The sequence below is a fragment of the Scheffersomyces amazonensis genome (genome assembly GCF_036850825.1).
Source record: "Scheffersomyces amazonensis strain UFMG-HMD-26.3 chromosome Unknown RJT21scaffold_1, whole genome shotgun sequence".
Lineage (NCBI taxonomy): Eukaryota > Fungi > Ascomycota > Pichiomycetes > Serinales > Debaryomycetaceae > Scheffersomyces > Scheffersomyces amazonensis.
The window spans coordinates 3,094,198-3,111,645 of NW_027042741.1; the positions used below are offsets into that span (position 1 = coordinate 3,094,198).

The 17,448-nt window shown below is 30.0% G+C and overlaps 8 protein-coding genes and 1 non-coding gene across 9 annotated transcripts; 6 read left to right on the forward strand and 3 right to left on the reverse strand. All coding sequences in view use genetic code 12, as the record gives it.

Moving 5' to 3' along the window:
- Nucleotide 1: 1 nt before the first annotated feature.
- Nucleotides 2–93, reverse strand: RJT21DRAFT_t17. Its single transcript has one exon. It is a non-coding gene; the product is annotated as a tRNA-Tyr (tRNA).
- A 763-nt stretch (nt 94–856) lies between these two features.
- Nucleotides 857–2,710, forward strand: RJT21DRAFT_118102 (signal recognition particle subunit). The gene has a single exon (XM_064880941.1). The coding sequence runs from the start codon at nt 887–889 to the stop codon at nt 2,618–2,620; it is 1,734 nt and encodes a 577-aa protein (XP_064741748.1). The 5' UTR covers nt 857–886; the 3' UTR covers nt 2,621–2,710.
- A 15-nt stretch (nt 2,711–2,725) lies between these two features.
- HUT1 (Hut1p) lies at nt 2,726–4,077 on the forward strand. The gene has a single exon (XM_064880942.1). The coding sequence runs from the start codon at nt 2,865–2,867 to the stop codon at nt 3,885–3,887; it is 1,023 nt and encodes a 340-aa protein (XP_064741749.1). The 5' UTR covers nt 2,726–2,864; the 3' UTR covers nt 3,888–4,077.
- On the forward strand, nt 4,078–5,356 carry RJT21DRAFT_118104 (palmitoyltransferase; the record flags this gene model as incomplete). Its single annotated transcript, XM_064880943.1, has 1 exon — nt 4,078–5,356. The coding sequence occupies one exon, from the start codon at nt 4,081–4,083 to the stop codon at nt 5,242–5,244; it is 1,164 nt and encodes a 387-aa protein (XP_064741750.1). The 3' UTR covers nt 5,245–5,356.
- Nucleotides 5,357–5,382: 26 nt separating this feature from the next.
- RPD31 (histone deacetylase) lies at nt 5,383–7,299 on the forward strand. Its single transcript, XM_064883556.1, has one exon. It carries the CDS (start codon nt 5,584–5,586, stop codon nt 7,087–7,089), a length of 1,506 nt encoding a protein of 501 aa, XP_064741751.1. The 5' UTR covers nt 5,383–5,583; the 3' UTR covers nt 7,090–7,299.
- Nucleotides 7,300–7,334: 35 nt separating this feature from the next.
- POS5 (NADH kinase) lies at nt 7,335–8,870 on the forward strand. Its single transcript, XM_064880944.1, has one exon. The coding sequence runs from the start codon at nt 7,510–7,512 to the stop codon at nt 8,740–8,742; it is 1,233 nt and encodes a 410-aa protein (XP_064741752.1). The 5' UTR covers nt 7,335–7,509; the 3' UTR covers nt 8,743–8,870.
- A 103-nt stretch (nt 8,871–8,973) lies between these two features.
- Nucleotides 8,974–10,929, reverse strand: RJT21DRAFT_4939 (uncharacterized protein; the record flags this gene model as incomplete). Its single annotated transcript, XM_064884816.1, has 1 exon — nt 8,974–10,929. The coding sequence occupies one exon, from the start codon at nt 10,927–10,929 to the stop codon at nt 8,974–8,976; it is 1,956 nt and encodes a 651-aa protein (XP_064741753.1).
- A 1,369-nt stretch (nt 10,930–12,298) lies between these two features.
- Nucleotides 12,299–15,213, forward strand: SSN6 (transcription regulator). Its single transcript, XM_064880945.1, has one exon. It carries the CDS (start codon nt 12,457–12,459, stop codon nt 15,151–15,153), a length of 2,697 nt encoding a protein of 898 aa, XP_064741754.1. The 5' UTR covers nt 12,299–12,456; the 3' UTR covers nt 15,154–15,213.
- Nucleotides 15,214–15,259: 46 nt separating this feature from the next.
- Nucleotides 15,260–17,368, reverse strand: RJT21DRAFT_4941 (uncharacterized protein; the record flags this gene model as incomplete). Its single annotated transcript, XM_064884818.1, has 1 exon — nt 15,260–17,368. One exon carries the CDS (start codon nt 17,366–17,368, stop codon nt 15,260–15,262), a length of 2,109 nt encoding a protein of 702 aa, XP_064741755.1.
- Between the last annotated feature and the right edge of the window lie 80 nt (nt 17,369–17,448).

Genomic DNA, 17,448 nt, shown 5'->3' on the forward strand with positions numbered 1-17,448 from the left:
ATCTCCCGGGGGTGAGTCGAACACCCGATCTCAAGATTACTTTGAGGAGAACCCATTACAGTCTCGCGCCTTAGCCAGCTTGGCCACCGGGAGAAATTTCTGTCGACGAAACGCCGTATTTTGCTGACTATGTGTGAATATCACGTGATTTTTCCTAACAAATTGGTCACGTGGTTCACGTCACGATATTATTACACGTGATTTATCTTAGCTGCAAACTATACCCCATTCTGAATGTTTTAAACCTATAAACCAGATTATTTTCATTTCCTATAATGAAATGTAGCATACTATCAGTAGACCCCTAACACATTATTGACACCAGATAAATGCTATGTGATATCGCATAGCACGGCCAGATTAGTTTGTCAATATCAATATGACAATATGAGAAATTCTATAAAACATCCTGTTCAGTGAACTATGTCAACTTAGTTTCTAATCAAAGTTATAAGTTGATATCATATTGATCTAATACTGGGTAAACATAAATATAAGATTATTATTGAAATAACTCCTCTGATATTATATGTATACGTATTTAAATGCTTTTTTATATTAATTTGCATTATTTCTGAATAAACTTTTGCAGCTACCATTAAAACAAATATTGCTAACTTTCGTTAAAATTTTAAAGTTGTACCTATTTCTTTATCATTATATGTATCCAAAATATCAGTATAAATACTTAGTTAAAACTAATAGGTAGAATACCTGTAACTTTATTCTTAGAAAGAATAACAGTAATATTCAAAAAGTCGTGCCCTACTTGAAAAGTTTTGGGATCAACGACTGATGGAGAAAAACTGGACACCCGAAAATTTTTGTATAGAAGTTTGAACAATCACTCACACGAGATAAATCATTAATCATTATAAGGTACAACATGGATAACCCTTTGGAAATCACTTTGGGTGCTCGTATGAGTGCGTATCTTGTTAGTCCAGAAGATTATCGTAAACAAAGAAAGAGACTTAATAAAAGGTTAAATAAATTACGTCATGAATTGAACCTTATTACCAAAGATACTAAGAATTATAAATCTAAGGAAAAGATTTCCAGTATAACTCAACAAGATTACCAAAATAATGATAAATATGGATTATTATTATTATTGACTGCTGAAAGAGATATTTTATATGCTTTGGAAATTAAAACTCAATTAGAAATCACTAATGAAAAAGTTTCCTCGTATAAAAATCTTATGATAAGTAAGATAAAGAAATCATTATTACATTGTAAGAAATTACTTGAAATAACCGCTAATGAAGATAATGATATTAAGGTGATTGAATTATATACCTATACAAGTTTAATTCAAGGATTATTATCCCTTACTAAGAAACAATGGCCATTAGCCTTAAATTCCTTTTCAATTGCTAAATGTTCATTAGACTTTATCTTAAGTAAGAAACAACAACAGGAAGAACAAGAAGAAAATGAAGAACAATATGAAACATTAATTCGTGAATTAATAGAATCTTTGGTAGATCCTTCTTTAAATTTATCAATTAATCAAAGTGATGATATTCAACCAACTTCTGATTTAAAAACAATTTCAAGAATACACTGTCATGATGATTTCTTACCATATTTAACTAATGTTGTTAGAAAAATTGAAGATTTAGATTCATCATTTGTTTCTCAAATCTCATCTTCAGTAGAATTGGAAAAAACCATTCAATGGAGAGATCATGAAGCTACTATATATAATGATGAAATTGCTTTTAAGATTATGAAATTAAATAATTCTGATCAATGGGAGAATTTCGATGATATCAATGAATTTGATAGTTTAATTACTGGTTGGAATGAAGTTTTAGACTTACATACTAATGACCAATCCAAAAATCAAGATGATGATGATTTAGAGAAAGTACAAGATCGTGCTATCTTATTAACATTTATAAATTATAATTTGTTATTCACTAGATTAAAGCGAGACTTGGTTTTAATAGATCAATTAACTTCTTCGACCAACAATTCCAATAAAGACACTTATAGATTATATACTGGTATTGTAACTATATGTCAAAATTTACAAGAATTACCTGGTGTTTATAATGATGATGATTTATATGAATCATTACAAAATTTAGAAGCATTCTTTGTTGGAAAAAAACATATAATCTTAGCTGAAACATATCAACAAATTAATAAATTTAATGAAGCTTTAAAAATTTATGATAATTCAGATAAGACCATATCGCAAATCTTTGCCAAAGGTCAACCTTATAAGATTAATGAATTCCCATACAAAGTTACTTCTAATGAAGAGTTTTTGACTTTCAAGCAAGAATTAAATAAAAAATTGTTACAAAGTCATATTTCTTCTCAATTTTTACATGATTCACAAACCAGTACTGGACAACAATATGTTGTTGAGAATGTGAACAAATATCCATCATCATTATCAGATATCTTTAACACTTCCAAGATTCTTCCAGTATTAAGTAAACCTGTATTATTTGATGTTGGATATAATTATATCTCTTATCCATCAATTGGAAGTTCGGCTTCATCATCTTCACCTGCTGTTTCAGCAACTACTGATTCTAGTGCAGCTGATCAAGAAGCTTCCAAACGTGGTGGATTCTTTGGGATTTTTGGCCGTGGTTAAACCAGCACAAATTAAAAGATTTAAATCTCTGTAATATCATATTTAGCATTAATACATATTAATAAGTACTAAATAAATACTAGTAAGTGCTATATAAATTTTCATTGTAAATTGCGCTTTTTGGCTGAAAAAAAAATGATGCGTTACGTAACTATTTTCTTTTGGACACGAATAAAATCATTACAGTAATTAATCCTTTTGTGAATAGCTTTCTATCATTACACGGTCATATTGACAGATTCAAATGAGTAAAGAATCGAAAAGAGGACGTGTTCTAACGTTGGTATTTTGCGTACTTGGATTATATGGATCATTTTTAACATGGTCTGTATTACAAGAAAGAATCAATACCAAACCATATGATGGAGAATACTTTAAAGCTCCATTAATAATTAATATTACTCAAGCTTTTTTTGCATCTATAGTTGGATTATTATATTCATTAATTAGTACTAAATCTAACCCATTTTCTATTTTTACAGAAAATGAATCAAGTATTGGTAGAAAATTATTAACTTCATTCATATTAATTTCTTTAACATCAAGTTTATCATCTCCATTAGGTTATATGTCTTTAAAACATGTGGATTATTTGGCATATTTATTAGCCAAATCTTGTAAATTAATTCCAGTCATGCTTGTTCACTTAATTTTTTATAATACAAAATTTCCATTATTTAAATATATTGTGGCATCTTCAATAACATTTGGTGTAATATTATTTACAGTTTTCCATTCATCAAAAAAGGAAAAGGATACTTTAAATGATGGACAAACCATATTAGGTATGTCACAATTATTGGGATCGATGCTTTTAGATGGTTTAACCAATTCAACACAAGATCAAATATTTAAATTAAATAAAAATGCAGTTAATAAAGTAACAGGAGCAAAATTAATGTGTATTCTTAATTTATTAGTATGTATTTTGACTTTGTTATACTCACTCATATGGAAATATGATACAGAAATTGATTACACCATTAAATTTATTCATAAACATCCTCATGTATTAGTAAATATTTTGGAATTTTCTATATTTGGAGCTGTTGGTCAAATTTTCATCTTTATAATTCTCGAGAAATTCGATTCTTTAATCTTAGTTACTGCAACAGTTACTAGAAAAATGATTAGTATGATTCTTAGTGTGGTTTTATTTGGACATTATTTAACTAGCTTACAATGGTGTGGAGTTGGATTAGTTTTTGGAGGTATTGGCTATGAAGCCTTAGTGAAATTAACTTCAACTAAGAAAAAAGTTGACTAATAAAATCATGTCTTGTTTAAATTAATAGAAACTTTTGTATAATTAGAAATTAGGAATTAGAGATTAAAAATTGCAGCTACTGAGTTTTTTTGATAGAAATTCCTGCATAGAACTCTACGGCATGTATAAAATTTATAGATTCGAATGTTTACTATATTCTATATTCTCAATATAAATTCTTTAAGTCACATTCATGCTAATATCTCAGCCATTGATAATGTTGAAACAAAGGCCATCATGGCTAGTATCATGTGAGACATTTTGCTGTTTATTAGCTTCATTGTTTCCTAAAGCATTTTTCACATCGGTAATAACCTGGTCAATATTTGTATTAATATTCATTTGTGATCAAGATTATATTGCATCACAATATGATAAACCAGTATTAGCATCATGTATAAGTATTGGTGGAATATTATTGTTCTTTTTATGTGTGTATACTTATTATAAAACTATTTGGGTGGGTGCTGGTTCACCACTTGATTTTAATATCCTCAAATTGCCATCAATCGATTATATTTCTTCAAACCCATATGAGAATACTTCAATTTCGGTAAATAATGATCAAGATGATTTACCTGAACAACTGAGAAGTTTTCCACCAGAACCTCCAGCAGATCATATAATATTTCATACATTTTCTCAATCAAAGCCATATCGCTATTGTAATAAATGTCAAGTATGGAAGCCAGATAGAACTCATCATTGTTCAAGTAGTGGAAAGTGTATATTAAGAATGGATCATTATTGTCCTTGGTTTGCTACTTGTATAGGGTTTAGAAATCAGAAATTCTTTATTCAATTCTTACTTTATAGTGGTATTTATTGTGGATATTTATTTTTAGTATCAAGTTCTATATTATATGTGTTTTTTGCAAATGAACTATATGGTGATGGGTTTTTATCAATTAATTTGGTCATTTTATGTATTTTAAGTATATCATTTTCCATAGCATTAGGTGGATTTGGATTATTTTCTGTATACTTATTATTAAATAATTTTACAACCATTGAATTTCAAGAGAAAAGATGGTCTAAACAAGGTAATAGTAGTTTCATATATGAATTTGATGAGCGTGGGAAAAAGCAGAATCTTGGTCATATATATGATATTGGGTATAAAAAAAATTGGACAAGTATAATGGGTAATACTTGGGCTCAATGGTTATTACCTATTGGTTGTACATCAAATTCTATTTATGAAAAATACAATAATGGAGTTAATTTTGAAATTAACGAAGAATACTATTCTAAATGGTGCAATAATCTACAATTACAGGATCAATTGAATCAACAATTAGCTGATTATAAAAATCGAATCAGAGCAGAAAGAGAGACAAGAACGAGCAATGTCTAAATAACAACAATATGTAATTCATTATTTATATATTTATTTATTTATTATATATTTAGCTTACTTTACTTTACTTTATAGATATAATAGTAAGTAGTAAAAATAAATGGCGGGTAAGACAGCCCATGTGCAGGATTTTTCATGGAGTCGAGTTTTCTTGATAATTTTAAAAACCTATTTGTTAATACTGAAGATTGATAAGCAAACAGGTCCAGATCAAGTTTAGATTTTGTTAGTGGAAGGGCCCAGTTTTTATATAGTCTGTATTATTTGTTTTAGATCCAAATTAATTAGAAGTTGTCGTAATTCAACCAATAAGAAACAAAAAATAAGAAATTCAATATGTACACACAATTACCATTTGATGAATTAAAGGTAGATCCCACTCAAAAGAAGAGAATAGCTTATTTCTATGATGCAGATATAGGTAATTACGCCTATGGTGCAGGACATCCTATGAAACCACATCGTATAAGAATGGCCCATTCATTAATTATGAATTATGGATTATATAAAAAGATGGAAATTTATCGTGCTAAACCAGCAACTAAACAAGAAATGTGTCAATTTCATACTGATGAATATATTGATTTTTTAAGTAGAGTTACTCCAGATAATTTAGATATGTTTTCAAAAGAACAAATTAAATTTAATGTTGGAGATGATTGTCCAGTATTTGATGGATTATTTGAATATTGTGGAATTTCTGGTGGTGGATCTATGGAAGGTGCTGCAAGATTAAATAGAGGTAAATGTGATATTGCAATTAATTATGCTGGTGGTTTACATCATGCAAAAAAATCAGAAGCTTCAGGATTTTGTTATTTAAATGATATTGTTCTTGGTATAATTGAATTATTAAGATATCATCCTCGTGTTTTATATATTGATATTGATGTTCATCATGGTGATGGAGTTGAAGAAGCATTTTATACTACTGATAGAGTTATGACATGTTCATTCCATAAATATGGTGAATTTTTCCCTGGTACTGGTGAATTAAGAGATATTGGTGTATCAAAGGGGAAATATTATTCTGTTAATGTACCATTAAGAGATGGTATTGATGATTCAACTTATAAATCTATTTTTGAACCTTTAATAAGTAAAATTGTTGAATGGTATCAACCTTCAGCTATTGTTTTACAATGTGGTGGTGATTCTTTAAGTGGTGATAGATTAGGTTGTTTCAATTTGTCAATGGCAGGTCATGCAAATTGTATTAACTTTGTTAAATCATTTAATATTCCAATGATGGTTGTTGGAGGTGGTGGTTATACTATGAGAAATGTTGCAAGAACTTGGGCTTATGAATCAGGATTACTTAATAATGTTCTTTTACCTACAGAATTACCTTATAATGAATATTATGAATATTATGGTCCTGATTATAAATTAGATGTTAGACCTTCTAACATGTATAATGCAAATTCACCAGAATTTTTAAATAAGATTTTAACTACAATTATAACTAATTTAGAAAATACTAAACATGCACCATCAGTTCAAATGAATTATGTTCCAAATGATGCAGAAGATTTAGGAGATATTGAAGAAGATACTAAAGAAGCTATTGATACAAAAGGAGGATCTCAACAAGCAAGAGATGAACAAATACAACCAGATAATGAATTTTATGATGAAGATGATAAAGATGATGGAGAAAAAAATATAGATATACAGCAAGCACCACTTTCTGCTACTACTGAAGTTACAAATATAACTGATGATTCAACTCCTCCTTCAACTGCTGGATCTGGTGATAAGAATGAATCAAAACTTGAAGAATCTATATTAACCGATGCTGAATTAAAGGAAATCAATGAACTAAATGGAACAGATTCATAGTATAAATTCTCTTCTCCTATCCCTTCACTTCTTGCCTAGCTAAAATTTATGTACTATATTAATCAAAATTGTTTTAAATAAATATTCTTAAAAGTATTCTTACTATCGTATATAACTGTAGAGTCACCAGATGGATATGGTGCGAAATGACTATTTTTCGTGGAGGAGTCAGTTAAACATCATCTCACTGATAAACAAATCAATTATATATAACCCTTCGGAACATACAGTTATTATCCGTTCTGCACGCGATAAATAGTATGAATAGTAATATCGGATACTGAACAGAAAATAGAAAAGTATCAAAATAAATTCAAATCACACCATCGTGACAGTTGGCTCCCCCACAAAATATTAAATATTAATTATTACCAGACTAAATAAATTTAAGGTATATATATATAAGTATATATATCATAAATGCTGATATATCAAATGTGGAGAAAATTTCCAAAATTAATATTCTCAAGTCAAGGAACAAGTACGAGTACAAATCCAAATATTACAAGTAGTAAAATAGCTATACGAACTATAATGACTAAGAATAGAATTCGAATAGAATCAATTTCAAGTTTAAAACTGCATGAAGGTGGAAAGAAAATTATACCTAATTATGTTAAAACTTCTGTACTATCAAAACTTCATAGAGTTGAATGGCCAAGTCGTTTAGAAAATATATATATTGTTAAAAAGCCATGGAATTATAATGTTCGAGATGCTATGATTCAAGTAATTGAACATTTACATGGGAATTATCCTCAAGTTAAAATCATTGTTAATAAAACTGTTGCTGATGAACTTTGGGAAGAATGTAATGGAACTAAAAAATCAAATGAATTAATTAATGATTTAGTAATTTATACTGGTGAAATTGAAGATATTGTTGATAAAACTGATTTAATTATTACATTAGGAGGGGATGGAACAATTTTAAGAGCAGTAAGTGTATTTCTGAATGTAATTGTACCTCCAGTATTAAGTTTTGCCTTAGGAACTTTAGGATTTCTTTTACCATTTGATTTTAAAGCTTTTGAATCAACTTTTAAAGAAGTTTATGAAAATAAAGCTCAAGCACTTCATAGAACTAGATTAGAATGTCATTTAATTGGGAAAGATAAAAATTTACAACTGTCAGGAAGTCCAGGAATGATTCATGCAATGAATGATATTGTATTACATAGAGGTAGTCAACCAAATCTTACTGCATTAGATATTATAATTGATGGTGAATTATTAACTACTACAACATGTGATGGAATAGTATTAAGTACTCCTACTGGTTCAACAGCTTATAGTTTAAGTTCAGGAGGTTCTATAACTCATCCTTCTGTACCTTGTATTTTATTAACTCCAATTTGTCCAAGATCACTTTCATTTCGTCCATTAATTTTACCTGCAACATCTCATATAATAATTCAAATTAATGAAAGTAATCGAAATGGTGCAATTAAATTAAGTATTGATGGAATTTCTCAAGCTGATATGAAACCAGGTGATCAAATTCATGTAAATAGTGATAAAACAAATGGTGGTGATTCTGCTAATGGTATATGGTGTTTTGCTAGAAGTGAACATGATTGGACTAAGGATATAAATGAATTATTAGGGTTTAATTCTTCATTTAGAGCTCAAAAGCAAGGTCATCATATATAATAAATGATGTATTATGTATAGTATAATTATAGATTTTCAATCATGAATATTACTAAAGCTTTATAGTATATGTATTAGATATTTTTATATATGAGTATAAATGCAATACAGAAATTAGCAAACTAGTGAATAAGCAAATTTAAGATTAACAAAGTAAAACACCTAAAAATTATATTTACTAATATAGAAGAGGATACATTGAAATTATAGGTAATAAGTAAGCAAGAATAATCAAATTAAAGCTTTAAAGCGTATAATAGAATTAGGGAATTCTTCATTATTATCAGCATTTACAATTATTCTTTGAAAAGCATCTTCCAACATCTTTTGCATTTCTTTTTTACTGGTATGCTTACCAATAGTTTCAATTGAATTACCAGAAAAATCAAGATCTTCAATTACTGATTTACGAGTAACAGGATGGATTGCAAAATTTATACTTTTCAATTTCGAATCAGTAATCTCTAAATGCTTGAATTTATCATGAGAAGCAAATTGCGAGAGATTTATAGTTTTAGTCAGTATATGTGATAATTTCAACGTTTTGAGATTAGTTGGAAATTCAATATGAGAACTAATTATTTCAATAGGATTATTGGTTAAGTCAATTTCGTTCAATTTTTTTGAATTTTTACTGAAGAGACCCCCTTTACCATTAATACCAATTTTCTTTATTTTGTTGTTTGAAGCTGAAAATGTTTCCAAACTCAGTGGAATATAGCAATCCCTAACACATGTTAATTGATTATAATTAAATTTTGCAACTTTAATTTTTAAAAATTTTTTCCATGAATCATCAATTAAAGAAATTTCATTATGTGATAAATCCAATTCTTGTATAGTTTCAGGTAAGAATGGTACAATTTCACTTAATGAAGTAATATTACAGTAAGTTAAACCAACTTTTTCTAAAATAATTGGAAAATTAAAAAAACTATTTTGTAAATCCAATTTAAAGTGACTCAATTGTAATTCCAAAATAGAATCCAAAGTATCTTTAGTATCTACATTACCTAAATATGTTTTAAATAATATAGGATTTGAAATATCAGTAGATTCATTAGATAATTGGAGTTTTTTAACTGCACTTGGTATTTTAAAAAGTTGAACTTCACTATCAATAGTATTTTCTAAAAATTCCAACTCTTTTAATGTACCTGGTAATTCAATTTTCATAAATTTTGCCCAAGATATTTGACAATTATGAATAGTTAATGTTTCCAATCTAGATGGCCATTTATATCCTTCAACTAATTGAAGTTTTGTATTACGAAGATAAAGTATTTTTACACAGTTGGGAACTAATAAATTTCCTTCAGATAATACTAAAGGTGGAAGTTTTGGATCACCTCTAGAAATTCCTAAAATTTCTGGAAAATTACTAGTTAAAAATGTTGTAGTAATATCTGTACAATTTACAAAATTTAACATGTTAACTTGTTTAAAACCAATATGAATATTTGGAACTGTTAAATCTTCAATAATTAAACATCCAGCTTCTTCTGGGAAAATAATCACTTTATTATTTTCACCTTTCCTGTGATGCATAAGAGTAGTTTCATAATTATAACTTTGATTAAGGACTTTATCTAAATTAAAAACTTCTTGAGAACGGAAACCGTATTGAATATTTGTAATATTTGGTATAGTTCTTGCTAATAAGACTATTTTTGTTTGTAAAGCCATTCCAAGAGGACTTTCCGAAGAACAACTAAGTTCAAGGAATCCAATTCTTTCTGAAATTCTTTCCTTAAATTTTTCTAAAAATTCTAATAAAAACATTAAATGAAACTTTCCAAACGCTTGAAACAGGACAATTCTAGGATTAATTTCTGGTACAATATTAAAGAATTCTTTAACTTGAGCTTCAGTTGATAAATATGGATGACTAAGAAAATTTTCACCCTTTGGTTCTTTAGGTTCAGAATCTGAATCATAATCAAAATCATCATAATCATAATTATAATCAAAATTTATAGGACCATGATCTTTTGGTAAACTAATAGTTAAATCAGTTTGAGATAATTTATCAATACAAACATCTTTTAAACTACAAGGTGGTAAACGAAGAAATGTCCAAATATATGTATCAGGTAAATCTTTAATAGTTTCGTAGATTATATCTGGACTAAGTTTGAGAAAGTATAGTTTTAAGAATTTGTTGTAGGTACTCCTTTTGGCAGCCATTTTTGATAAGTTATCAATAATACTTAATTGATTATCAATCAAAAGTTATAAGTAATCAATCAATCAATCAATCAATAAAGAGTACTAATAAAGAAAAGATTATAATTAGAGATAGTTAATATTTAGTCGACATTTCTACGCTAAAGTGATAAAATTAATTGAGTGTTACTTATAGTCACATTCTGAAACATCTCATTGCTGCAATTGTGGGAGTGCGTAAAGAACAAAAGTGCAGGGACTGAGAGTGGGAAGTGGGAAGTAGTAAGGGGCAGAAAAGCAATGCACAAGGAGAATAGGGGTATAACAGAAGAGAGAGATAAAGAGACTCGGGCTGTTATTACATAACAGTATAGATTATGTTGTATAAATTAATTAATGAATATATGGCAGTTTAATCGTAATATATAGATAAGAAAACATAGTTTAAATGTCATTAATTAAGCTCATTAGTTGAGATTATGTAGGCTGAAACACCAACCGACCGAAACGAGCTAAACAGTTTTCTTGTTCTTTTTTCTTTGCGGGACTCGTTGCATGGGCTGTGTGCCGTCCATCTACACCCCATCGTATTAAGAAAAAATAGGGGGTGCAGCCGGTCCAAAATTAGGCAAACACTCGTTCTTGGCATATTAAAGCAAAGCATTATCATTGATTACTCAAAGAAATTATATGATAATTGTATAGTAACCCTGTGTATGATGATTGGTTACGTAGTACTTGTCTATATTGATTATGAAAGTAAGATTTATTTTGATATTTTTTTTTAGTGTAAAGTAAGCACTAGACAATCTACACCCCATATTGGCGAATTACACCCCGTTAAGCCAACTATGCAGTTAGTGACAGATCATTGAGAAAAAGTAATTGTGAGCGAGAGAGCGAGTGAGAGTCAGACAAAGAGTCACTTCAGGAGTCACAGATCGGTTGTAGAGTAGTGTGAGATATAGTTGTTGGAGATATATATACCGACCCAACTATCTAAATAGTTTGGTCATTTGAATCCAAACCGATCGGTCCAGGCTAATATTTTCTCGTTCCATTTGACGTTACTTAAGGAACATTACACAAAAGCTGAGTAGGTCGCCAGCGAGTCACCACCCACCGCACAACAACAGTCCCCACTGATACCACAATAAGCAAGATATTACTTTGTATAATGACAATAAGTTACTATTAACTACTACTCTATTGTAATTAGTTTACTATGGTAATTTATATCTACTTTACTAAATCCCATTAGCGTAGTAATATATCTTTAGTAACAATACGCTATAGTATAAAAATACGACAATTACGCAGATAAAACTTAAACAAATTAATTATTTTTTTTAATTCTATTTTCTTCACCTTTTTTTTTTAAATTCTAAATATTTAATTTTTTTATTTTTCTCACCATTTTCATTTTCAATCTTCAACGAGACTCACTTAACTTGCCATTACTTCTAGTTCACTAACTATTTGAATACCACTAACCTGTAAATCTCATAATTACACTTTCGGCACTACAGTAAATCCTGTCTGTTAACTATGGCCACAATTCCTGTTCAAATGGCGCCGATCTCGAAGCAGCAACCTCCCCAGCCTCTTAATGGCTCCTTACATGCTCACCACCTTATCGACTTGCAACAACAACAACAACAACAACAGCAACAACAACCTGCTTTAGTGGCAGCAGCTGCTGCAGCTGCTGCTCAACAACAACAACAGCAACAGCAACAACAACAACAAGTGGCCAATGCTCCTAGTAACATTCTTAGTGAAACTACAGCAGCTACATGGTTAGCTATTGGATCCTTAGCAGAAAGTTTAGGAGATGTTGATAAAGCTCTTGCCTCTTATGATTCAGCTTTAAGACATTCGCCTAATAATCCTGATGCTTTAATTAAATTAGCCAATATTTATCGATCAAAAGATGTATTTTTTAAAGCAGCCGAATTATATGAACAAGCACTTAATTATAATCCTGAAAGTGGAGAAACTTGGGGATTATTAGGTCATTGTTATTTAATGTTAGATGATTTACAAAGAGCTTATATTGCTTATCAAAGAGCCCTTTATTATTTAGAAAATCCCAATGTACCTAAATTATGGCATGGAATTGGAATTCTTTATGATCGTTATGGTTCATTAGAATATGCCGAAGAAGCCTTTGTAAGAGTATTAGAATTAGATCCAAATTTTGATAAAGCTAATGAAATTTATTTTAGATTAGGAATTATTTATAAACATCAAGGAAAATTACAACTGGCTTTAGAATGTTTTCAATATATTTTAAATAATCCTCCTCATCCATTAACTCAACCAGATGTTTGGTTTCAAATTGGTGCTGTATTAGAACAACAAAAGGATTGGTATGGAGCTAAAGAAGCTTATGAAAAAGTCTTACAAGTAAATCCTCAACATGCTAAAGTCTTACAACAATTAGGATGTCTTTATTCTCAAGCTGAATCATCTCCATCAACTCCTGCTCAACAACCAGGTCAACAACAAAATGGAAATTTTCAACATTTTCAACAAGATTTAAATATTGCTTTAAAATATTTAACTCAATCATTAGAAATTGATCAAAGTGATGCTCATTCTTGGTATTATTTAGGTAGAGTTCATATGATTAGAGGAGATTTTAATGCTGCTTATGAATCATTTCAACAAGCCGTTAATCGAGATTCAAGAAATCCAACATTTTGGTGTTCAATTGGAGTATTATACTATCAAATTAGTCAATATAGAGATGCTTTAGATGCTTATACTAGAGCCATAAGATTAAATCCTTATATTAGTGAAGTTTGGTATGATTTAGGTACATTATATGAAACTTGTAATAATCAAATTAGTGATGCTTTAGATGCTTATAGACAAGCAGAAAGATTAGATCCTGGTAATCCTCATATTAAAGCAAGATTAGAACAATTAATTAAATATCAACAAGAAGGTAATACTCATCCTCCTCAACCACCTCCAGTATCTCAACAACCAAGATTACCTCAAGGTATGGTATTAGAGTCAACTCAACAAGATCCTCAAGTACCTCCCCCTCCATCCCATCATCAACAACCTCCACCACCATCACAACAGCAACAGCAACAGCAACAAGCTCCACTTCCACCTCATTCTCATTCAATCTCGCAACTTCCTCAACCTCCCCTTCAACAACAACCACCTCCAGTTCAACACCAAATTCCTCCTCATCCTCAATTACCTGTTCCAGTATCAGTTCCAAGTCAAGAACATCCTCAAATTCCTCAAGTAGCCGTAGCTCCTATAAAGCAACAACAACCAGAAACTCTTCCTCCAGTCATTGCTAATCCTAATCCTGAATCTCAAGCTTCAGTAACTCTTCCTGTTCCAACCATTCCACCAGTTCAAGATCCAACTCCTCAAACTACTGGAGAACCTCCAAGTTCTGTATCTCCTAGACCAGATGTAGCACCTATAGTAAGTCAACCAGTTGCACCAGCTCAAAATCCAACTCCACCAATTGTAAATGATACTGCTCCTGCTAAACGAGAATTAGAAGATGGTCAAGATTCTAAAATCGTTAAGAAACCAACTACTGAATCCCATCATGGTTCATTAAATTCACTTATGAATGCGGCACTTTCTGTAGCCAATGATGAACAAAAGGAGAAGGAAAAGGCTGCAGCAGAAGCAGCAGTAGCCGTAGTAGCAGCTGCAGAAACTGTACCTGCTAAGACTGAAGAAGTAAGTAAACCAGTTGAAGAAGAGCCAGTGACTGTGGCAGAAGCCAATGGTACGGAGAAGAAGGAAGAACTTGTACCAGTGGTTGAGGCTCCAGCACCTCCTGCACCACCAGTTGAAGCAGCAGTTGAACCAGAAGTCTCCAAACCAGCTGAAGCACCAGTCGTTGAACAGGCTGAACCAGTAGCTTCTGAAGAAGTAGCTAAACCAGTGGAAGCAGCTCCAGTACCTGAAGTAGTAGCAGTTGAAGCAGCACCTAACTCAGTGGCTGCACCAGCTCCAGTAGATACTCCAGCACCAGTTGCAGCACCAGCTGCTGCACCAGTACCTGCTGCACCAGTACCAGAAGTATCTAAACCAGTTGAAGCAGTACCAACTGCTACATCAGTCCCTCAATTCTCTAGTAATGTTACCGATAAGGATGCATCACCAGAAAAGGAAGAAGCCGAAGAAGACAAGACTGCTGAACCCGTCGAACCTCCATTAAGGAAAGTAGACGAAGATGAAGACTATGATGACGAATGAGTAAGCTGAAGCTTAAGCTCATTGAACACTTTGTACATTGTTTTATTATACTATTGACGTTGTATTATTTCACTTTTCTATTTACTATTACTATTAGTTATTCTTTCTAAATATACAATGATTCACTATCTTCTAATTCCACCTCTGTATCATTATCATAGGAATTGTAATTGTAGTCATAATAAAAATCATCACTATCATTATCATTACCATTACTGTTATTGTTGTTGGTATTGCTATTGTTGGTATTGCTATTGTTGTTGCTATTGCTATCATTAGGCTTATGAATAGTTAAGAGTGACATACCTGATATCTGATACGCCTTCTTCCAACACACATATACTTTATATAAATCCTTAGCCACCACTACAGAAACCATCCCAATAAGATTACTTAATAATAAGACCTTTTCATCACTTAATGAAGATAAATTAAATCGATTAAGAATATACTTATAAATAACCACCCCCACTTGAGAACTAACATAGGGCCATAAAAGTGTAGTTATTAAATTAATTGAAAATGATTTTTGCGATAAGGTTTGAGAATAATCATTCTTAAAACATACTAAAGTATTATAATAATTTGAAATTAAATGACATTTAATTGAATTAATGGCAGTATTCCAATTAAAAATTTTATATCTAGTAGTTAAATATCGATGAATTGAAGAAATAATGGGGATTTTATATGGATGATATTTATCATATTGTTTATAATTATTAATTAATGAATTATGATAATGTTGTTTATAACTAATTAATTGATTATTAATAATTTCTAATTTATCAACTTCATTGGATGATAAACTATTGGCAATATCTCGAGGTCTTATTTTCATGGCTATATTAAAGAATAATCGATTAATTGTAAATCTAAATAATAAATCATAACTCCATCGAATTGGAATAAGCATAGATATCATATTATTAGTTGAAAAGAAATTAATTCCCTTAAATAAATTTAAATTAGTAGACGTAGATTTAGTTTTAGCTGGATTCTTAATTAATTCAATAATTATTGAATTAATATTCTTAATAATTGATCGAATTAATTCATGATTACCTAATGAAGAAATATATCCATCAATCATTAATTCTGTAAACCAATTATTAATTGAATCATTCGATTTAGATTGTAATATACAATTAATAAATGATGAAGAACGTAATCGATATAATACTATAGGTAATATAGGAATTCTAGAAAATTTAAGTGGATCAATTAATCCTTTAATTAATGCTTGTTCTAAATTATCAATTGCATAACCATTAGGATTACCTAATAAAATTTGTGATAAAGTTGATAAATTTGAATTTGAATTGGAAGTTTTAATATTTTTAGTTAACATTTGTACAAGTAATGGACCAGGAATTATACAATCAATCATTTTTAATCCACAAGTTGTTAAACCAATATATCCCATAGATACAATCCCAGTAACTGCCGAAGTAAAACTTAAAAAGATTGTTCCATATTTAAGACCTTTAACTAAAGCATTTCTTATGGATGAAGTAATTGAAAGAAATTGTGAAGTATTTCTAATAAATATTATATCTTGTTTACATTGAGGACAGGCAGCTATTAATAAAACTGAATAAGAACCTAAATCATTTAAATTAAGTGAATGACTCTTTATAACAAATGATGATTCATTACCATTTAATGGATTTATTTGAGGAATATCACCAGTTTCAATATCATTATCATTAATGTCATCAGTAGGAAATGAACCGGGGATTTGATCTATATTAGCATTATTGTTAGGTATTGGCTCAGGAACGATTTCTTCAGTTCGCAAACTTAAAGAAATATTTCCTAACCATTGTTGAATGGCTTGAGGACTTAAATTTATATATATAGTATTACTATTAGTATTATTAGTATTATTCATATTATTCATATTATTCATATTATTAATATTATTATTCATATTATTAATTGGAGCACCATTTTCATATAAAGTATCATTTGAAGCATCACCAGTGCCTGATCTTCGACTCTGCCATTCATCAAATTGTTTATGAGATTCCACATTAATAATTTGAAGTTTATCCGATGGTAATGAATTAAACCAATCCACAAGACATTTACTATGCGCCGTTATAGAACATGTTGAACAAGGCTTTACAAACGATTTTGCATCGGCTAAATTGCCAAATGGCGGCACATCAGTGTCACCACCAAGACAAAAGCAACAAACGTTATCAGACATTAAGTTTAGTATAGTTATATGGATAGTTAGTAGTAGTGATCGAAGAATCAGTGGATAAATAGTTGGGGAAAATTTGTACG